Here is a 23291-nt window from a genome sequence, read left to right as displayed (position 1 = left end):
AAAGACATATGAGTGTGTTGCTGGAATTTTGGCAGGCAGCTTTTGTAGGTACATTTTTTTTGTACTGCAAATCTCTTGTCACGTTAGTACATGTTCACCTTTACTCAGGGAGATGAAGAGATACAAACCTGACATACTGGGGATTAGAGTGTGGTGCTGGACCAGCACTGGTCACCAAGTAATACATGATACAAGAAGAGCTGACCAAGATCAGTCTCTTGGAATGAGGCACAACATGTTTCCAAGGACAGAGATAGTGGAAGGAGCTCATTGTGGCCTGGGATAAAGAGGAGTAGAGAGGTAGTCTCCTAATGTTACCATACAGTATGTATGTAATTTCAAAGTGTAGGTAACTAGATGTAGTAAAAATAGGTGGAGTAGGTTTTCCTGTAAAGTTGTGTGTCTTATCTTTTCAGATGGCAATTGTTCCGAACACTGATCGTGCAACTCGTCAAAAGACAAAGACGGTCCCAGACTGTAAAAACCCCGTGTTTCACGAGACCTTTGTTTTGTGAGTCTCTATTTAATTTCTTACTCAGTTTGGCTTTCCTTTCTTCTTTAAAGCAGGCAGGAATTTGCTACTTAACATTCAGGCTCTGCAGAGCAAACTGAACATCACTCACATCCACTGCCATCAGCTGTGTTTAATATGCTCTTTGAATTGTGAATAACTCCACTGAAGTAATGCCCTTGTAGGTCTGTAGGAAATTGAGAACAACTGTGAAACCAGTAGGTATCCTGAAGTGTTTATAAATAAGAATCACATTCCAGTGTTGCAAAAATCACTGTAAGCCCATATGGTGGTTTTCAAGATACGATGGAAAAGATCATTTTCTTTTAATCATTGCATTAGACTGTACAGGATTTCATGATCCTTGGACCTGTGCATAGACTAATTAGAATGAACATCATTATTAGACCCATAATTCATTGTCTTCCTGGATTAGTGGCTATATTATAGCATGATATGGAAATAGGGCAGGTTTGCATGTTACTCTTTTCGATTTTATGGTTTCAATCCACATATATAAGGCTGAAAGACCATTTTTTTTATCCTGAAGCCTTTTCTTGCTGTTAAACCAGTCTGTAATGGTCCTAGATATACTTAATAAGACATGAAAGATGTTCAGCTTGTGCTCATTCATTCCCCGACCTTTGACTTGAGAAATCCTGGGGTTAGAATCCATCTTGGGTTCTAAGAAAAGGGTCAATCAAAGCTCAACATCTCTCATTATTTAGTTGTCTTGATGGAAGCCTGCCGTTGAATGATAGGATATTTGAGAAATTACCTTTCGTAGATGGGTCATTTATTTGATCTATGTGCCTTATTTTTAGTGCCGTAAAAAATGGAGACAGTCAGAAGAGGCTGTTGGTCACTGTCTGGAGCCATGGCCAAGACCCCAGGTAAAGTCTGCATCTGTTTGTGCTGCAATATGGAAAGTGTTGTATGTTGTCAGTATTTACTGTCTCCATAAAATATTTAAGTGCAACTTGCCTTCCATTTATTTTTTCAGCACGTACAAAACATGCTGGGAAATTGCTACCTGGATCCATCTGCATTTGATACATTTTCCAACTCATTTAACACATAAGCACAATGTGAACAGAGTAAGGTATCTAAGCAGTCAATACTGACAAAGTTTTGCACCTTGCATGGTCTGGGAAAAAAGTTATATCCCGTGGGCTTTGAATACCGTTGAGCTATTTCTTAAAAAAGCAGACTTGCATTTTACATATTCCTAAAACATCAGTCAAACACAGAGTTGAAATGGATATATCCTGTTGTTCAAGTGGTTCTTTTTAATAATAATAATAATAATAATAATAATTGCTTACACTTATATAGTGCTTTTCTGGACACTCCGCTCAAAGCACTTTACAGGTAATGGGGACTCCCCTCCACCACCACCAATGTGCAGCCCCACCTGGATGATGCAACGGCAGCCATAGTGCACCAGAACGCTCCCCACACATCAGCTATCAGTGGGGAGGAGAGCAGAGTAATGAAGCCAATTCATAGAGGGGGATATAAGTTACATTGTGTTACTTTTTAAGTTACATTTTATATTGCTTTGCAGAATGCAAAATACACTCAGAACCACAGGCTGATGCATTTTCTTCATATTCATATGACACATATATTTCTGCACAGGCATTTGAACATGGCAAAGTTGCGAATTTTTAACTTTTGGAGAGCATAATCACAAAAATGACATTTCGTGGCCAAAAAAAGCTAAAATCACGCAGGAAATAAAGTGGATGCTGAAAGGAAAAAAATTGCAAAAACTGATTGTGAATTTGTGCTGGAGCATGATGATAGACTTTGGAGTGGGAAAACATGCCTCCCTCTGTTTCTTACAGTATAGGCATGCTAGAGTGGGGTTTTAGTTCCCTTATTTTAGATGCAAAGGTCTGGTGTTTGCTCCAAAGCTCTGTTGTTCTTAAATCCAAGTACAACATTTTTTTTTGTTTGAAACAAACCTTAAGGCATATTAGCAAATCCAGGACCTCCTTGCGTAATTGTTTAAAAAAATGTTGTTTGATACAAGTTCTTGGATCTAAAGGCATGTGTTCTCTGTCTCCTTCCGAATAAATCAAAGCTGTTGAAATTCGCAGCTGATGCATCACTGCTTGGGCGAGTACATTGTGAATGTGTGAATGGAATTTGCAGTAATTAAAACCCACTACATTCTGGCTGTGTTCATACATAGTATAGGAATCATCCTGTAAAAATAAAACAATTGACGATTGGCTAAAATCTGCTTTCTTGTACTGGAATTTGCCACTTTGTGAGACTAAAAGGTGCTTTATTCCTGCACTCTACATACGATTGTGATAAATTTGACAACATGCATAAAGGTGAACAATAATAGTATTTTGCAAATGGGCAAGAACAGACGACTAGGTTTATTACAACTAAAGTTGTTACTTTTTATTGCACTTGTGATGGCACAGTAATTACGAGCTGCATTACATAAGTCAGTTTAAAACAACAATTGTTTATTCCCTCCTATATTTCATATGATCATTGATGCTTTTGATTTGATTGTATTCCATTTTTGATGGGGTCACAACAGTGATCTGTATAATTCATTTGAGGAAGATCCTTATGAATGGAAAATCATGTGTTTTTAGGTAAAGACATTGTTTTCCCACAACCGGTGAAGAAGAACCATTACTGGAAACCTAGTTTTGGAGCACACAAGACTAATGAGAGCTGAAATCTTGTGCTTTTGCCATGAGAAAGATATGTTTTCTTCTCATACCGTATGTCTTTTGTTTCTGTCCGCAGGCAGAGCGAGTTGCTTGGGTGCATGAGCTTTGGTGTTCGATCTTTAATGACCCCTGTAAAGGTGAGTGACCATGTCCCATCTGATGAATCAGGTCTTCTGCACTTCACTGGATTCACAAACTATTAACGCAAATTAAACCAACATGAGTACCACACAGAACGGTTTAAAACCCTCACTCTGTTATTCACTGATTGAGAGTAATATATGAATATCGTTAAAAATATATACTTGTATTGTGATTTCTGAACATCGATTAATCTTAGGAATGGGTATATTAGGTGGCCTAGTGAATTAATTCATGAAGAGGCTGTAGAACTGGAACTCTTGTTTTTGGAGACATTTTTGAAAATGATAAGAAATACAGTATTCTCAGAAAAGTGATTCTCTTGGGTCACCTCCCACCTTTTAAATTGGCCTCTCTAAACCGTCACCAGGGGGCGTGAGTGTGCATGCACGTGTGCCTTGGTATGTATTTGAGGTGTAGTCCTGCCTTGCACCCTGTAGCTTGGGTTGCTCAGACCCTCACCAGGAATGAGTAGCTTTCTGACAACGGGTTATTCGATTTTCACAAAGAATTTTTCTCAGCGCAGTGACCAATTGTGCAACTGACAGAACATGTCGCAGTGCCACCAATCTACTTCGGAGGAAGCTGCCTCTGCCCTTTTCTTTCCATTACTGCAAAAAGAGTACAACAAAAGAGTGAGCATCAGGAATTCGGTCTCATGATCCCTATCCTGTTAACCACCTCGTGAATCCAATTGCTTGGTCACTTAAATCCAGTTTCAAGCTAGAGTAAAAGTAACTTGTCCAACGCATGATTGAGTGGGGCTTCTAGTTTGGGGAAACGTTTAGTTTTGGAAACTGTAACAGGAGGGAAGCTGTTTAAAAAAAATGGGAAAATTTGACCCAAGGTGTGTATTTTAAGATTTGGCTGAATCCTTATTTCTAGACCTAAAGTAAATAGTGCTATGAAATTTAAGATGTCCTTCCTCTTTGAGGTTATTGACAAATTAGGATATGAGCACACCTTTGCTATTCCAGTACAGGTAATGATTAATTTTTGGTTGGGAAAGGAACTTGAAAGTATCATCTCTTGACTGCTAACAAATGGTCAAATGTCTTGTAGTGTGAAAGAAAGTTATCAGTCTACTCTAACTGGCTTTACTCTTCAGACATTGTACTAATGTAAATTTTTTACATTCCTTAAATCCTCCATTAATTTATATTGTAATATATTTCTTTATACAGTACTTCATGCTCTTGTATTGGGTCTGCTTTAAATTAGCATCCTGCTAAATTGTGATTCTGCTGCAAAACAGAATTACTCCATCCCTGTGCCTGTTAAGTCCTTTTGGCCTTAAGGGACTTAACAGGCACTTTAAAGAACCAATTATATATGTATATTCCTTTTTCAAATCTTTTCCTACAGCACTGTGAAGCCTTTTTGAAATCACGCTAGATATTCACTGTAACGAGATGGACTTACAACAGAGGGAAACATCACATGCTTACACATTAAGACACAAGAAGAATGAATTAGCATATCAGTCACAGCCTTATGAAGTTATGGCATGTTGCCAAAGCCTCAGAAATCTTTTAGGACTCTCCTTAATGCATACTACTAGACATCCCTGGACTTGCCTTTATACTCCATTTCAAACATGTACAGCAGCTTGGTCTTTGGGTTTTATTGAGCTTCTCACACAAAAATGTCATATTTATAAAAGGTTTTGAAAATCATCTTGGATATGATGGGCAGTGGTTAGCATCGCTCCTTACTACACTGGGGCCTGGGTTCAATTTCTGTGTGGAATTCTTATGGGCTCTATGTTTATGTGGGTTTCCTCTGAGTGCTCCAGTTTCCTTCCACATTCCAAAGACAAACTGGTATCTGCCCTTGGTATTAGTATGTGTCTGTCTGTGCCCTGTGCCACCTTGTACCCATTGCTTGCCAAGATAGGCTTCAGCTCCCTCTACAACCGTCTTTCAGATAGAGCAGATAAATAGGAAATTATTCATTCAAAACCAAAGTTAAACATTTCTTCTAAATACTTTCAGAGTTATTGTACTCTTAAATTACATTCTGCCTGTTGACCTTTTTCCTTAATAGAACAGAAAGCTGGACTAAAATATTAAAATGCTGTTCCATCACTTCACCTGTATTGTGAAGCTGACTTTTTAAATTCATTTAATCAGGTGAGATACATGGTAAATTCAAAAACATTCTCAGTGACAATCTGGAAACCCATTTATAAGATGTTTTGTGAAGTCATCCAAGTAAAGTACAGTCTTTACTCTGGATTCCTAAATACTATTCCATGCTGCTGTCCTAAAAATAATTTTGTACTGGTTGACTTACTTTTTTCAGTTTTTCCACAGTGCCAATTTAGAAAGTGATGTGCATCAAGAAATTAAATGATGAAAAAGCACAGTGGGATCTCATTAATTTGTCATCCAGCCAAAAAGTATTTCTTGCAAATTGACATACCTTAAATATTAAGTCAATCTGTCCTTAATTCCAGCACCTTCTTACACTTCATGGGAATGGCAGTTAAATCTAGAACAAAATCAGATCATGCTTAATTTCATGAAAAGAAATAGGGTTGTTTTCCCCCCCCCACAAGCATCTTATTATAGTTCTATCTTTTTTTTTTTTCCCAACAACCCTCAAGGCACTTCGCTACAGTACCTGTGTACAACAAGGCAACATCTCAGGTGCCTTGCAAGGCCTGAGAACATAGACAAACCTGCCAACAGCCATTCCCTTTACACAACCCTTTATACAAAACCTAGGCTAATTGACAACCATATAAGAATGTGCCTCTTACCCTCCAAGAATTAGTCAATTAACCAATTCACCACCTCTGAGTCTACAGCATATACAGGTATAGTATAAGTGATTGATGCCTGAACGACCTCTAGTGGCAGGTAAGCTCAAGCTAATACCCATCATGCTGTCCTGCCACAGCGCTAATGGTTAATTACCCTGATCTTGATGGGAATTTTACATCTGTCTGGCAGCATGACTTCATCTTCTCGCAACATTCCTATTTTTATCATGTTTTCCTAAGCAGAACCAGATCATCATCTGGTTTCTAGAGGTATGCATGTTTCTACCCTTCTTCCACATCGCTCAAACAGATTCCTGAGTGTCGTGATTCCATCGCTGCCAAGCTTAGTTGCAACTTTGAATTCCAGACAGCATAAAAATCCATTCATGCCACAAGGTGCTAATCATCTTCACATGTTCCTTGGCTCACAGCATTTTTTTCACATTTATTTCTCCACATTTATTATCATTTATTTTTACTTGATACCTTTTTCCCTCTGTACTATTCCACTTTCTTTACTTGTAAGGTCTTCATGTAGATCATCTTAAATATCACTGGGATTTTGAGTCTCATGGTTATTTTTACATGGTTTTCTTATTTGACCCTGGGCATCTTTCTTAAAATAGCTGTCATGTATTTGTCCCTGATTTATGAAACAGCTAGGTTTTAGCTTGTTTTGTTGGGCTTATTGCCTGTTTGATCATCAGCACTTTAATAGACAAATTAGTACAGTATCGGATGAACTTCTCCCGCTTCTGTGTAAATGGAAATTGTTTTTAAGAATCTTTGCCTATTCACCAGCCTATGAACATGGCTCATTTAATCAATTTAATTGGGCGTGGCTTAGTGGATGAAATGAAAGAACTCTCTGTTCTTTTGATTTTAAATAAACAGTTCTTCAGTGGTCTATATTACGGGTGCTCTCAAACTTTCTTTGCATAGCTAGTATTTTTGTCACTTGTTTTTTTGCTATGTATTTGCTTTTCTAAAGAATGAACATTTTTTTAATGTTTGGACAGAGATTAATTGTGTTTTCTTAGCACAAGCGTGTGAGTGAGGTTTTTAATAATGACCACATACAGCTCTACTGCAGTACACGGACTGGGTAATAACTTTAAATATTAGTGTGGAAAGGATGAGGGGTTCTTTCGTGCTTTCCCTGTCAACATGCTTGGTAGCTCTCCTCAGGGAATAGTTAAGAGTCAGCGCTGTTTTAAAGACAGAACTTGGCACAAAGGAGAAGACGGAGTACAAGGCGTGGGAGATTTTGAAGGGAAAAAACACACACATTTCACAAAAGTGCTGATTTTTATCTGTCTGGGAAAAGAGTTTTGGGCAACAATTATTCGATAATTGCTGTGCCTGTCCTTTATTTTCTTTTCCCTTCTGAACAAGCGTAGTGTGAAAGCAAAGGGGTGTGCTGTATGCAGAATAAGACAGCACTTTAATTCATGCCACTGCTTCAGAGATGGTTTTCTCAACTTCCCCTTTTTCTTTAATTATTCAGAACACTTTCACATGCCGTTATTTACTGAATGCATTCTCCTTTTGTTGACCGAAGACATTGCTTTTAAAAAAAAGCAAAATCTCTATAGCAATGTCATATGCTACTGTCACCTGGACAAGACCAGATATTCACTTATGTAGGAGTTGTCAGCTTGTTTTGCAGTGTTTAATACTTTTGTTAAGATATTTGTCTCCACTTTATTGTTGAAATCCTATTTTGGATTTTACTTGATGCTGTTTTTGGCCCTACCTTTCCCTGTAAGGTCTTCTTGTAGAAAAATTTAGTTTTTAAAAACTAAATTTAGATTTTTAAAACATTATGGAATTGCATACCCTTTGGAAACATTGAAGTGCGTTCTGAGTGGGAATCTGTAAAATATTAATGGGGCACTGGACTGCACAGAGCAGGCTGGTTGCAGAACCTCTGTTTAATAGCGTGATGCTCGCACACAATAGGGACGCTTGTTTGAAGCCTGTGGATTTTGAAAGCTTTTGAATGGTTGTCCAGAGGATGCACATGGGGAGAAAAAAAAGGAAAACTGAGAACAGAAGGGAATGTTTACACGAAGGTTAGTGGGAGTCAAGAACAAGCCACTTAGCCATGCTAAGTGCAGACATAAAACCGAGGTCCTGACTCTCTGTGGTCATTAAAAATCCCATGGTTTTTCTCGTTAAGAGTAGGGGTGTGACCCCGGCATCTTGGCCAATTTTCCCCCTGGCCTTTACCAATCATGGCCTCCTAATAATCCCCATCTATGAATTGGCTTCATTACTCTGCTCTCCTCCCCACTGATAGCTGATGTGTGGTGAGCATTCTGGCGCACTATGGCGGCCGTCACATCATCCAGGTGGGGCTGCACACTGGTGGTGATGGAGGGGAGTCCCCATTACCTGTAAAGCGCTTTGAGTGGAGTATCCAGAAAGCTTGATGTCCATCAAGATACAGTTAGTTGAGATCTTCAAACAAGGTGGAGTAGAATAGCCTCCTGCCACTTATCTTGCTTATAGTATAAAATAAATTCACAATCTCATATAATAATCACAGATGACAACTTGCTGATACAGTATCTGGACAAGGCTGCACATTCTCTGGGAGATAGGACTGTATTGCATTTACAGCAGAAAGGATTCTTTTTCATTCTAAGCAATATGGCCCATTTGATAGGTGGAATCCTACAGTGGAAAGGTCTGATACTGTTTTCTTTCAAGCTGATGTTTCTTCCATGCAGCAGTTTTAAAACTTCCAGTAGTTTGCCTATTACTATCTCAGCCACCTTACCAGATCTTTCATTTCAAGGCCAGAGGATGGGAAAAGTCTGGAATTAAAAAAAAAAGATCTTCATGTATTAATCATGATGCAGTGTAAATGCTGCTGTATATATACAGTATTTGGTAGGAAGGACATTTTAGGGAATTGAAAAATATATCTGTGAAGACACTATAGAGTGGAATCAAATTATGCTCTGATTATAAAAAAGAACATCTTTAACCATCTTCAACTATCCTTCTGAAGATCACAGAATGCAATATGTGATCAGTATAAGAGAAAGCTGTCTTGCTATGCTAGTATGATTCATGGCAGAGAAAGTGTATGGTCTTCCATCTATATAACTCAAGTAATTTAGACCTCATTTTTTAATTATTGTGATTTTAATACTGTGCTGCTTTGTCTTCTGTCTTTGTGTTATTGTATAAGAAAATGCATCATTGTTTGGCAAGAGCAGTCTTCTCTGCAAAATGAGCCCTAGGCAATCGGTTTTGGTTGAATGGAATTCAAGTTAACCCTAAAGCATATTTCCTTTTGAAACTGGTCGAAAGAAACAAGGAGGATAAACACCAGTGTGCCTTAATACTGTTCATTCCCATATTAAAGAATTCACATTTAAAGCTACGTGTGTCACATTTAAACATTCACATTTAAAGCTGTGCATCTTTTCTAATACAGTCATTGAACATGATACAGTTGTTGTTTTTTCTTCTCAGTACAGTGTGCTTTGCTAATTATCTAGGTTATGTCTTTTAAGGGTTAACATTTGGTGCTTGTTGTCAGGTTGTGTGCACATTGACTAATCCTTCCTGAGGACATTTGTCAATCAACTTAACTTTACAGTGACATTTATAAGTCCCCTATTCCCCTACCTTTAGTCTTTCAGGGCTTTAACAGTAATAAAGTGCCTGCATTTATTTGTCTTTTCTTAATTGGTTTGATTTTGCTAATGATATATTGGGCTTTAAACAATGGAGGTGGTCCTAGTTCGGAAGAGTTCCACTTGTTCAGAATTATTTATGTTGTATCAGTGTCTTTCACCTTCTACCAGACATGCTGAAGACATTCTGATAATCTAACATCATTTTAAATGAGGACGATAGAGCTGTTCCAGTGTGCTTTTCTCTGTGTCTCACAACTGACAGAAATCTGTTAAAGTGCTTTTATGAACGATTATTCTGTGCTCCGTGGTGTCCTGTCATTTCAGTTAAAGGGTTTCAGACTAAAGGATTCCCCCCCAAAAAAAGTGCAAGAGAAATTTCTTTTTAATTAATCATTTATAATAACCTTTAATCATTACAGTTTTCCTTTTCACTGGAAGGCTGACAGTCATGAGGGACAGGGTAATTGTTTCTGCTACATTTGTCATCATGCTTATACGGGCTATAAGCATTTTATCTGGATTAAAATGGAAACCTGCTTGACATCCCGGGCTTCTCTTTATATAACAAACAGCCATCTGGCTTCTGGGGCTGCACCAGATGCATCAGCTGCTGGAAAACACTGAACTTGCGCTTATTCCCAGACGACTCAATCTGTGAGCGAAAATCTCCAGTTAAATAACGTGCAAGCCAGCGGAGTTTGTGTGAGGGGGTCTCCCCTCTCTCTCTTCTAGTCTCAGACCTTCAACCACGTCGCACACCACTTCTGATTTCTGGCAAACGGCGCAGAGCTGGGGCGGGGGGTCAGCTTAAATGACAAAAGAGAACTGAGGTTTTTTCTTTCTTTTTTTTTGTTATGATCTGAATGTCTCAGGAAATCGGTGGTTGGTACTATCTACTGGGAGAAGACCTGGGAAGAACAAAACATTTGAAAGTGGCTACACGACGTCTGAGGCAGATCCCAGGTAAGTAGGATAAGGCGATTGTGTGGATTCATTGTCCAGGGCTTACTGTAAATATGGATGTGTGTGTGAGGCGGGGAGACTTTAACAACTGGATGCTTTGGAAAAAGCTTGTCGTTTCTTGCTCTAGACTGAAATAGGCAGAAAACTGCTTTCCCCTCTCCACCTCCCGCACTGAAATGCACCAACACACCCCACTTACATAGGGGAATTTTGTGGCAATGCTGTTGTATGTTTACGCTTGGAGTGGCTTCCAGGAGAGCATTTTGATGAGAATTAAGGAGGGAACATACTGTATTTGCTCCCGTTTGTAATTTATTTAAAAGTTGAAGCTGGCTGTATGTTTGCCCTAATCAAACATCTGTCACATGCTTAAAATGTTGTAAGCAATTACTTTTATTTCTTTCTAGGTTTACTGTTGCCATTTTGACTTTTGTTTGGCTTTTTAGTATTCTGGCCAAACACCAGTATTTCAATTCTGGACATTAGTTCAAGGAGTCACCTTTGTGCACAGGTCCTTATCAGGAGATAATGAATGTATTTTCTTTAAAAACAGGACATGCATAATAGTTTTTATTGGAATTAATAGTGTTTGAAAATGCTGGAGGAAAAAATCGTAGATCTATAATGCTGATGGTGTGTACAATCTTTTACTTAGTGTCAGATTTCCATAAATTTTTCATCCCTTGCATCTGTTGATACAGATTCTTCCATTTAAAACCTGATCTGCAGCATAACAGTTTTAAACATTGATGATAACATCATCTATATGTACTAAAAACATATTAGACAGTTTGTAAAGGACATCTGAGATATTACATCTGTAATGTGCATTTGATACATCCGCTGGGCACAAGAAAAAGCTTTTAACCTTGGTGATTTCAGATCTCCAGGCTCCCTGCATGTTAACTGATAAGTTATAGCACTAACTGATCAATATTTCTCATAGCATTAATGTGGAAATTAATGCATACTATAGGTGAAACAATCCTCATTAGAGTGGTCCAACAGCAGAGCAGTGGCAAAATTCTCACTATTTTTTTTCCCTGAAACTTATGTCTAAATACCACTTCCCAGTATAATACTTTGGGTTGCACACCTTATAGAAAAGGCCCTTTTAATATATTTATGCAAACCAAAAATATTAATCAAAATGCTTTGGCAAACATCTGGAATATGATGTTTAACGTAGCTGAGCAGGACTTTGCATGCAGTTCTTTAAAACATAAGCTATAGATACAAAGTGGGAAACACTAAGCTAGAAGAGACTACTAATTGAAAACATAGGTGTTTACTGTATATTGATGCATCATTTACTGTACATCTTCTAGACTATATGCAGAAGCAATTAAGGAAAAATGTTAGAATATCTAGTTAAACGCGTAGAATTTATATCAAGGGATGTTACGTAAAATTACATCACACACTAGTAAGTCCAGAATTAGTATATCGTGTACAGATGTGGTCCCCATGCTATAGAAAATATATTGCTGCCTTGGAATTAGTCCAGAGAAGAACAATCAGGTCCTTTCTGGGACTTAAGGGAATATCCTACACTGACAGGCTGAAGGAACTGAGCATTTTTACTCTTGAACACTGAAGATTAGAGAAGATCTGAGATAAGACCTTTTTTAGTAATGATCAGTAAAACAGAAATCAAGGGGACAAGCACAGGCAATTTGGAAGTGCATTTAAAATTGAGAAACAGAAAGCATTTATTTCCTCAAAGTTTTGTGAGAATATTGAACAAGCTACTTAGCTGGGTGGTTGAAGTCAATACCTCGGTTGGCTGCCAAATCCGGTTGTTTCTTTAAGAAATGACTGGACGTGATCTTTGGATCACTCTGCTACTAACTACCAAATGGGTTTAGATAGACCAGATGCCCTCCTCATCTGTTACCTTTCGGAATTTCTAATGATTTTTCATTTCACCACAATAGTCCAGTCATTCCTATCTTTCCTATTGACAATTCCATCAGAGACACACACGCGCACACACACACACAAACAAAACAGTTTTCTCTTAACCAAGCAAAATACATCTTGTTGGTTAGACGTGCAAAAGGAAATTGTACAGTAACGATTCATTAAGAGCAGCTGCCTGGGCTTCTCAAGTCAAGCACGAGAGCATTGCGTACTCAGGAATGAATAAAGGGCAGAAGGTTTTTCACTTCTGGAGTGATGCCTGACATGACACTTTTCATTAAAGGTTCGTGCCGTCTTTCAGTGACACTTGTCTAATCAGACGTGTGTCACCTCTTTTGAGCACAGGCAGTTCCACCAGCACCGCACAAAGCGAATAAAGTAGGAAGGGCAAATGTTGCTGTATTGTGTGTTTATATCCTTACCCAAGTATACAAGGCCTTGAGGATGCTGTCAGGAAGCAGGGCTCTCAAGATTTCAATCAAATGTGGTACAAACCCCATTGGCCACTGCAACAGGGATAATCAATTTACAGATCATAAAAAAAAACTGTTTTGGAGACTAATTGAAATGCAAAATATCCATTGTCAGTAAAAGAGGCTCCACTACAATAGGGCCATACTCTTGCCTCCAGTGAGATGATGGCTACAACTCCACAGTTGCCTCAGGATTTTTAAGCAATCTGCACAACTGTTCATCAGTGCAGTACTCTCTCACTACAGGGAAGTATACATCCCCTATGTTGGATGATGCTTCTCTCAGACATTAGAAATACATGACATAATGTGTGAACTTTCTATAGAGTTATAAATTCTTAATGAAACCTGACTTTGTACTTTCTGCTCCCTGAGGGTGGATTTAGAAATAAGCATGTTCTGTCTCAGTACAGTTCCCCCTACTCTGAGATGGTAAAGGAGAGATGTTGTATTTCTGTTTTTTGACAGCTGAGATACACTGAGTTCCCCATTATAACAGCAGATCACATAGTGGCAAAGGTAAGCCTGTACTCTCAAGAGCCTGGTGGATGGAGGTTTTCAATAGGGTGACTGTATTCAGAGGCTCTATACAGAGACTGAGAAGATGTGAATACTCTTTCAAGTTTAGGAGCACAACTAGGCTTGGGTGACATTTCTTTGGAAACTTTTTATTACAGAAATAGAGTTTTCGAAAATTGATTTTGTCTTGATGTCTTTGTGGCTGATAATGCATTTATAAATAAATAAAAGTATATACTGTAGAAACTATCACAGTGCACAGCATTTGTAAAGATGCTGTCAGATGGTATATTGTGGCTGATGTTGTGTGATGAGACATAGCTGCTCACTGGGGTAAACACCTAAACCTACAGCTCATCTCATCGCCTCAGTGTTCCAGTTTCCCTTCGGCCCCATTTTTAGCATTCCAAACACATCAATGTATTTTACAGTAGAATGAAGATAAACCCCTTTTTTCTAAGGTAAAAGAATGTGAGGGCCCCTTGACTAGCTGTGAAAAGAGGGATTGGATTCAGAACATCACAGGCAATGTATGAGACTGCTAAGATACATACAGCCTCTCCTCCCAAAAAGCTTTGACTATTTCTCATAAGTAAAGAATAATCATATTAGAGAAGTCTAGTTTATCATCTGTCTTATGTGGTTTCTAGTAGCTTATTATTTTGAAGATCTCTTCCAAATATTTCATAAAGGATGGCAGCAAATTGTCTTTAGCAACATGGAAAAGTTGAGTTGAGTTTGCTCCCAGAATGTCTATTTATGGAACCACCTGGCTGTCATGCAAGGAGCAAGCAATTGCAGAGCAGTATTTCATTGACTGGTTATGAATGGTCACCCGTGAACCTATATTGGATGAAGAGGTTGGACAATAGATGGATAGACCTCTGCTTATTGTTGATATGTAAGATACGTGGTTGGTACATCTTGTACAAACTACAAGCTTTGTACAGCATTTATGAGCATTTCCATATATCCAAGCTTAATTTCCTCACCATTAATTCAGGATTTTAGCTCTGCTTATTTGCCCTGTGATGGAGTAGTGTCCTGTCCAGGGTGTATCCTGCCTTGCACCCATTGCTTGCTAGAATAGGCTCTGGCTCCCCTGCAAACCTGTATTGGATAAAGAGGATAGAAAATGGATACATAGGACTCTATTTATTCATTGATTTCTGACATCGTTTTACATCTGCGCCTGTGGCTGAAAGGTTGCCGGTTCAAATCACGCGGCCTGCAGAGGCATTCCTACTCTGTTGGGGCCCTGAGCAAGGCCCTTAACCCCAACTGCTCTGTATAAATGGCTGACCCTGCGCTCTGACCCCAAGCTTCTCTCCCTGTCTGTGTGTCTCATGGAGAGCAAGCTGGGCTATGCGAAAAGACAAATTCCTAATGCAAAAAGTTGTATATGGCCAATAAAGTGATAAAGTGATCTTATGTACATTGTTTTCCATCTTTATCAAGAATGTTTTAACAAATAGTATTTATCACAGTTACAGAACATCTGATTTTTTCCATTCCTTTCTCTCCTTCCATCCACCTTTCTAATAGCCTGATAGAGACTGCGCCAGCCAGTATAGATTAAGTTAGAAACTGTGGCTAATAAGATTTAATTTAGGAATGATTAATTGCTTCTCAAGCCTTTATTGCAGGTGTCAGATATGTCAGCACGTACAGTATTATATTCAAACTGCTTAATGAAAACAGATGCAAATATTAACGTTGGCGTCCTCGTTGCAAGGCTAGGATCAGGTGTAGGCTCATGCCGATGCAGATCGTTATGATATGAGATGAAACCAGTGCAAGTCTGGGAACTCTCACGGCCTTTGGTGCGCCCTGCCCTGCAGTGAAAGCAGCAGGGACTCTCTTGTTCCACTGACAGAGTGATGAAGAAGTGAGGCATTTGAAAGAGAGAGAGGGTTTGTGCCCTGTCAGCTCTAGCTGCATGGGAGGAATGAAAGCCTCAAATCATCCATACTCTTAACCATCTAATTAAATACTTTTGCAGTGCTAGACAAAATAGAGTGGGAGAAGGGTTTCTTCAGACGATTCCTGCCACGACGAGGACATTCATTTAATAATCAAAGTTGAGAATTCTAAATTAAGAATCTGCTGTAGGGATAACAAGCTTTTATCTGAAAGGTGAAATAATCCTTTGCAACATGTTCAGTATATTATCGAATGTTTAATACCACAATTGTCAAGCACTGAAGCTATGTTTTTTATACCGTAATAGGTCCTAAAGGTTCAATAAAGTATAGATTGGACACCAGTTAAACTGGTTTGTTGAATTGCCACATGCAGATTTTATCCCCAAATGTTAAAATTAATTTTGTAACTGCTCTCTTGACAGAAATGTTGACATGTAATTTATTGCATGTCCTTGACATGGACGTTTTGAATAAGAGTGAGGTAGAACTGATGGAGAGTAAAGGTATAAGGTATCTCAGACATTTCAGAGAGGTTCCGACGTTTGGAGTCAATGGGGGGCCAATGGCATGAAGCTGCCATCTGTGGGATTATGACTGATAAGCCACCATGACCTTTTTACATTACAGAGTCACAGCCTTTTGCAATCACGGTTGGAGAGATTGGCACAATCACCTTGGTCACTGTAGAGTATATTCTGTTGGATGAACATTTTTGGCTATACTCAAAAATCATTCTCAAGATGGTGAAGACGTGGAGGAGAGAGATTTGATATGCAAACGAATAAGGAAGTCAGCTGTAAATAATTTCAATTATGACGCAATAATGACGTAATGACGTAATTTCAATAATGTAAATAATGACGTACTTGTAGATGCCGTTGACCAGCTGGCTCACGTGTTAAAGAACGGTATTGCACTCGTAACACAGAGGGCTGAATTCGGAATCTTGCTGTTTATATCTCGCAAATCTGCGAGCCATGGCCCTTTATTTCATTTAGGAGACCTTTGCAATAGATCAGAGGAAGCTATTGTGTTCTGTGATTTTTGCCAGGGCCCTAGTAAATGAGAGAGAGGAGAGAGTAAATGAGAGGAAGCTGTTTCACTCATCTTGCTCACTTGGGTGAGGTTGTGAGGGGAAACTTAGACACATTGTGCCTCGGTATTAATCTTTAGCTTTTCACACTGAAATTGTGCGTTTGATTTGTTGGCACCCCAGTGTGGGGATCCCTAAAGTAAAAGACAAGGATCAGTGGCTTTTGTTCTGCTCTTTCAGAGGTGTCTCGGAAAGAATAATGCTATTTCAGCTTCAGAGTTTATTGGAGCCATTTGTCTTGTCTAAACCTTGGCGGGAAACATACTTAGCATACTGAAGGCCTGCTCATAAGAAGATAGTGTAATTTTAAATCTCTTTAGACTTCCTACTGGTGTACTGTAGGTAAACCCTCTTTTACCTTTAGATTTTATTTTTTTGTTTTCATTATCTGTGATCTCAGCCAGATAAATCTGTACTTCATCCCAGTGCATGTCAGACACTTTTTTAAATTCTGCGGATATTCTCTTTAGATGCTATTTAAAGTGGAAGCCGTGTATCCTCAATGCTCAGTAGACATTTTAACAGAACAGGGGATTCTGGGTGAAAGTGCTTCTAGGGTTAATGTTACAGAGATTGTGGTGTAAAAACATTCTGTTGCTAGAAACTGTTCATGATTGCTCATCCACATCTTTTAAATTAAAACATAATTTGGAAATGCGGTTTTGATGGTCTCACAAATAATTTTCCTAATTGCTGAATGCCACACTTTGTCATAGACAGTAGTGTAAGTCTTTGAAAACCTAGAAAGAGCTTAGATTTCTTAAGATCTTGATAGTTCTTCAAAACTGCTGTTTTTCCGGGCTATTCTAGTTATGATTAGTGAATGAATTAAATCTGGACCAGAAACAAAAACTTAATAATTATACCCTACTAGGCATGTGCAATTTGAGTGTTTTATGTATTAGTCATTTGAAATGCAGGCACCACTATCAGAGAATCTCTTCATGATTCATTTATAATGGAACCAGTCCCATGTGAAATGAAATATTCAATACATTCATATAAATTGTGGTTTATATAAAGCAAATGTTCAACTTGCCGAAACGTGTAGAGAATCTACAAGTGTCACAGCTAGCAAGAGTAGAAAAGAAGGAGATGGGATATCATTGGTTTTGCCTGAACGCAACTTTCAAGGAAATGTTTCATGACAAAACTGTAAAAGTGAATAAATACCTGGTTTGTGAAACCAAATGCAAAGAAACAGATAAAATGCACTAGAAACACTAAAATAAGTATCCATTTCAAAGCATAAAGTTATCTGTAATCAAATCTGCCTGTTACAATATTTAAAATGTTTGATTTCTTAATGTAAACCGTGGTTTCTATATTATATGTGCATCTGTATAAAGAAAACCTGTTCTGAAATGCATAGATGCCAAACTTTAATAGGAGTAGATCTGTGAAGGACATAAGGTAGCTCTCCCAGAACTTGAATGCAGTGTTAACTTGAAATGGCAGTGTTATTTTGAAAGCATTTAAAATTTAGTCCTGGACGATGCCATTATTATATAACTGTGCCTTTGCTTTTCAAGTGTATTATGTCAACATATGCATTCCACTGAAGGCATTTCGCTGCTTTGACCTTTAACAAATTTGAGCAGAAATCTAATTTATGTATGATTTTTTTATTAGACCCTCTACTATGCTTTCTTTTCAAGCTTATATAGAGTACTATATATCATGTGTTTTTCTAGCATGAATACTTTTAAAGTGAGTGAGGAGTATGTAAGGTATATACCTATAAAGCTATAAATTTGTTATAGCTGTCACTATGCTTAAGGGCCCTTGGAGAATATAATTTTTTTTTCTTGAAATATTAAGAGACATGTTAGGTGGAAAACGTTGCTTTGTAATCTTTGTGAAAGGGTACACGATTCTAAGATGGAAAAGCATTTAAGAGCTAAAGGCTCAGCTGAAGAAGGAATTGTCCAGAGGCAGCCGAACAAGAAATTTGCAACAGAAGCAAAAAATACAAATGCATTTCAGTAGTATTACAACTGTAAAAGAACTGTAAAAAACACAAGTACCATGAGATGAAAGAGGATTAACAACAGAAGATGCCAAAGATGCACTAAACATGATATGTGAATACTTCAGGTTCGTGCAATCAAAGATGTCTTAAACATCCCCTGATTTAGAAAAAAACTCTATCAATATAAGGTAATTTCTGACACTTGGTTTCTTGATGGACTTAGATGGCTAAGTCTTAATAAATCACCAGGTCTAGATAGTATTTTCCCAGCCATAACTAAGGAAATGATGAAGGTTATTACTAGACGCTATAATCAGCTACTGTATGTCAGCTCTCTCTTAGAATGGAAACAGTGCCTACACCAATTCATATAAAGTGGGACACAAGTGAGCCATGAAACTATAGACCAATCAGTCTTCTATTACTGGAAATGATATGGAAAATATAACTACTTTATATGAATATTTTAAAAAGTGGCATTTTAAGAGAGAGCCAGCATTGATTTAGAAAATGATTTTTTTGTTTAATTTGCTCTTTTTTCCTCAAGCAAGCAGCATGAATATTAGGTAGCACTAAAGCACATGATAAAAATATAGTATATAAATTTCAAGACTGCTTTTGATAGTGCCTGTCATTTAAGGTTTGCCAACTTATTAACTTTGCAGATGAAACAAATATATGTGAAGTGGCAAATATAGAAACAGCAGCACAGGAATTACTATAAATTACAGTGAATTTACAAGGTGATCCACACATAAAGTAGGCGTATATACAGTATATACTGTCACATGAGTGATTCTGAGCTACATGAAGCTGTGCACAATAATGATCTAGGCATTTATTTTTATTTCGACATCAAGATAATGTGGGAATGCAATCAAAACAAAAAGACAATGCAAAAAGTGTGCATCCACAGATCCTTCAAGATCAGGACCTGCTCTGTAGTGCTACTTACCTTGTTTTTTCACCTTGTCCATAATACTCTTATTTTGGCCGTAAAAACAGAAACATATATTTTGTGTTACTGTACATTCAGAAAGTCTTTAATACAGGATGCAAAATGGACTGTTTCAGGAAAAACATAATTTACCTTCCCCCGATGTGCTGTGTATGCACGTCTTGGTATTCTCATAATAAAATAAAACATACAAATATTTAAAAATCACAGCAAGAAAAAGAAAAGGCCATGTGTTTTTCCGGAAGTCGTTTGACCTCAGTGGTATTGGTAGAATATTGTTAAGTTTGCAGTGCAAGCTCTCAGAGATAATAATAATTATAGTTGCTTACACTTATATAGCGCTTTTCTGGACACTCCACTCAAAGCGCTTTACAGGTAATGGGGTCTCCCCTCCACCAGTGTGCAGCCCCACCTGGATGATGTGACGGCAGCCATAGTGCGCCAGAATGCTCACCACACATCAGCTATCAGTGAGGAGGAGAACAGAGTGATGAAGCCAATTCATAGAGGGGGATTATTAGGAGGCCATGATTGGTAAGGGCCAATGAGAAATTTGGCCAGGATGCCGGGGTAGATATTTGGCCAGGACGCCAGATATCAAGATCTGTTTATATTGTACACTAGCCTTGTCCTCAGCTATGATGGTTGACCAGGGCGGTTGCATGTGTGATGCGCCACGTTTAAAATTTCTCGTTGGGGGCTGTGATTCTTGTGGGGTGTTGTTGTGTGCGGTACTGAACCTGCTGTATAAAAGGCTCTCTGTGCCCTTTGGGCTCCTCTTGTTTGATCCGATCCGAAGGCTCAGTTTAAATGCGACAGCTCCTTTCAGCTCTGCCGCCGAAACGGGTGGAATTTCTCCTCTCGAAAGGTGGCGATTTTCTGCGTGTTTTGAGAAGTGATGGGTGCTTCAAGTTGAGCTCCCCTTCTTTTGCCAGTTCGTATTTTCCCCGGCTCAAAGCTTACGCCACCTTTTTCACAATGGATCAGATTCACTTCAGTGAGTTGTCAATGGAAACATCTTTGTCTGTTCTGCTTGTCTGTGCATTTACTATTATCCATCTTGTTTGAAGTACTTGACTAAAATTAGTGCCAATTTAATATTTAGGATGCTTTTAGACTACCCAATATTGATAGGAAGGGATCCTTGCTTTCCTGTTGTAGTGCAAGAGAGTTGGTACTGGTCAAGGTGCAGAACTCATGTCTGCTTGCACTGCGGTGCAGAATGGATTCTGTCTCAGTATCATTTATCTCTCTTCCCCTCTCTTCTTTTTAAAATAAATTCTGCTTCATTGACACGAGGAAAAAAAGAATAAAACAGTTATTACCAAAGCTATTGTGTATTGATAAACAGAAGGCAAACACATTTGTAGGTAATTAATGAACAAGTAACCCAGAAGGCAGGAGAGCCCACTGTCCTTGAATGTGTGCAGTGCAGCACTCTCCTGCTTAAAGAGCACAGCGACAGAGGCGCAAACTGTACTGCTGTTAGGAGGGCTGTTCTGTGTTTCATTTTCCCTTAGAGAGTTCTCATTTTTTCCTCCTTGACCCGGTGTGTCAAAGTCAGGGCTGAGGGTGCTGTGTTGTGAAACAGCGTCTGAGGCAGTGTGTCTGGTTGATTCAAAAAGAGGTTTCTTGTGCTCTCATTATATGCAGAGCCGTGCTTTTAGAAAGTGAGCGCCCACTCAGCAAACAGTGGGATAGTTTGTTGTTTTTTTACTGCATTTCCACATCAGTCAGCTTTCTAAACAAGCATATGTAAATAATTCACGAGGCCAAAAGCCAAGTTACCAAAACTGACGCATTTGAGTCTGCTCTGTTTTGTGTATGGTGTTTTTTTAAGTTCTTATTTGAACATGGTTGAGATGTTGATTTGTGATGTAGAGGTTAAACAGTGTTTGCTAAAGGACAATTTGACCAGCTCAAAATCCAAAAGGTGTACAATAATATTCTTGAATTAAGCAACAGTCAGCATTCAAATGTAAAGGAAGCGATTACAACAGCTTGAAAATTAGTATGGCAGAACGTTTGAGACCTGAAAATGTATTGGTATTTTGTTTAGACTGTGATAAACACAATACTTTAGCTAATGGTGATAATAGAGAGACTTGTGGTACTAACATAAGACACAAGAATAGCCAGTGGGTTTTCAACATTAGTACAGTAGGTGTGCTCATATTCAAATATAGTGACATTAACAAAGCACGTCCCTGCCACCAGTCCTCACCCTTCACACTTTAACACAGGAAAATGAAATGTTTCTTAGCTATTAATGAAGCTTTTTCCTTCTCACTGAGTTTCTGCTAATGAAGTTATTTAGGGCATCTTTAACTTCCACTGAAACAAAATCGATGTGAATATGGAGCATCAAAATGCATTTAGTTATTATTAGGACTTATTACACAGATGTTTTGCATATCATTACATATACTGCATTATTTTGCTAGAAACCTTTCTAAAAACATTCAATCCATCGAATCCATTATTGAGAAATGAATATTCTCTTTTCTAGAAAATTGTAAAAGTCCTGTACTTGTTGTATCTTGCTGTACAGTTTGCAAAAATGAAAATTCGGGGTAGTTTTGGACAGGTGGAGGGGCTGGTGCAGACACCGGCCTCTCAGCCACTTTGAATCTTTCTGTGACTGTCAGATATCAAATGAGCTGCACATTCTGGAGGTACAGAGGCTTAGAAGTGCAAACCAGAAGCAAATAAAACATATGCGCTGCAAATATGAAAGATGTGGCACAAACTACAAATCATGGACTTGTTGATGTCCCCTTTTTTAAGATTACACTTCCTGATTTTTTTTATTTGCTCTTCCACACATTTTAGAATGCATTTTCTGCATTTTGTGATTTGCACGTCCACATTTTCAGATTTCCCGTTTGCTCTTTTTAGTTCGTACAATCTTTTGGATCTGCATGTCCGTGTTTATCAGTTTTCTCCGCCCCTTTTCCATTGGGGCCATAGCTTTTTGTATTTGTGGCACATATGTCCTTGCCTTTTGAGCTTCTGGGCCACCGTAGTTCTGGGTTGTTTTTCGTGGGGCTGGTTTTCAGAAACATACATTCAGCCATTTTTTAAATATATAGTACCTTAGGTTTGCATATTTGTCATGGAGGTCCTGCATGGACACTTTCCAATCAAATATCAGTTACTAATTATTCTCTGATAACTGGTTAAAGTGGTTAAATCTGGTTAAAGCAACAGAATCATAATTAACGTATGATTCTCTAAGTTTACTTCAGGGCACGAGAAAAGCCATAATAGTTACTTAGGACTGTGTCAGCACAATCCTATGGTAATCTTCCAAACACAAACATTCACCCCTGCTTTAACAACAAGAATATGATCCAAAATACCATATACAGTAGCTGGCGTTTGCGAATGGCACTGCTTGTGGTGGTATAATATTATTGTAGCATTTTTGAAAAATAATACTGCCAGTGGAGAGAATGTGTGTAGAGTTCTGAGGGGACCGGAGATAAGTGTTTACCAACCAACCTTTGTATTTCTATTTAGATGTCTATTTGTTCATGACGTGCCCACTTGAAACAAATGAATAGCGCAGGACTCAAGCCTTGGTAATTGTACACGTGTAAAATTAGCAAGGTCTGAAAATAAAACTCATTCTGTGGTATGTCTCAATTCCTTCAAGCTGTGGTCAGAAATACCATGTTTTTTG

General features: G+C 38.3%; 1 protein-coding gene across 2 annotated transcripts in view; it reads left to right on the top strand.

Annotated features, from left to right (window-relative positions):
• rgs3a (regulator of G protein signaling 3a) overlaps nucleotides 1–23291 on the top strand; it is a 220316-nt gene that overhangs the window by 24721 nt on the left and 172304 nt on the right. For both annotated transcript variants that reach the window (XM_088614600.1, XM_088614599.1), the window contains 4 exons: nucleotides 417–511; nucleotides 1336–1404; nucleotides 3293–3353; nucleotides 10653–10743. In XM_088614600.1, the coding sequence (XP_088470726.1) occupies nucleotides 417–511; nucleotides 1336–1404; nucleotides 3293–3353; nucleotides 10653–10743 (316 nt within the window). The remainder of the gene's footprint in view (nucleotides 1–416; nucleotides 512–1335; nucleotides 1405–3292; nucleotides 3354–10652; nucleotides 10744–23291) is intronic.

This window comes from Lepisosteus platostomus, chromosome 21, assembly GCF_059453375.1.
Source record: "Lepisosteus platostomus isolate fLepPlt1 chromosome 21, fLepPlt1.hap1, whole genome shotgun sequence".
In the NCBI taxonomy this organism is placed as follows: domain Eukaryota; kingdom Metazoa; phylum Chordata; class Actinopteri; order Semionotiformes; family Lepisosteidae; genus Lepisosteus; species Lepisosteus platostomus.
Note: the sequence above shows the minus strand (reverse complement) of the source record. Positions and strands in the feature narration are given on the sequence as shown.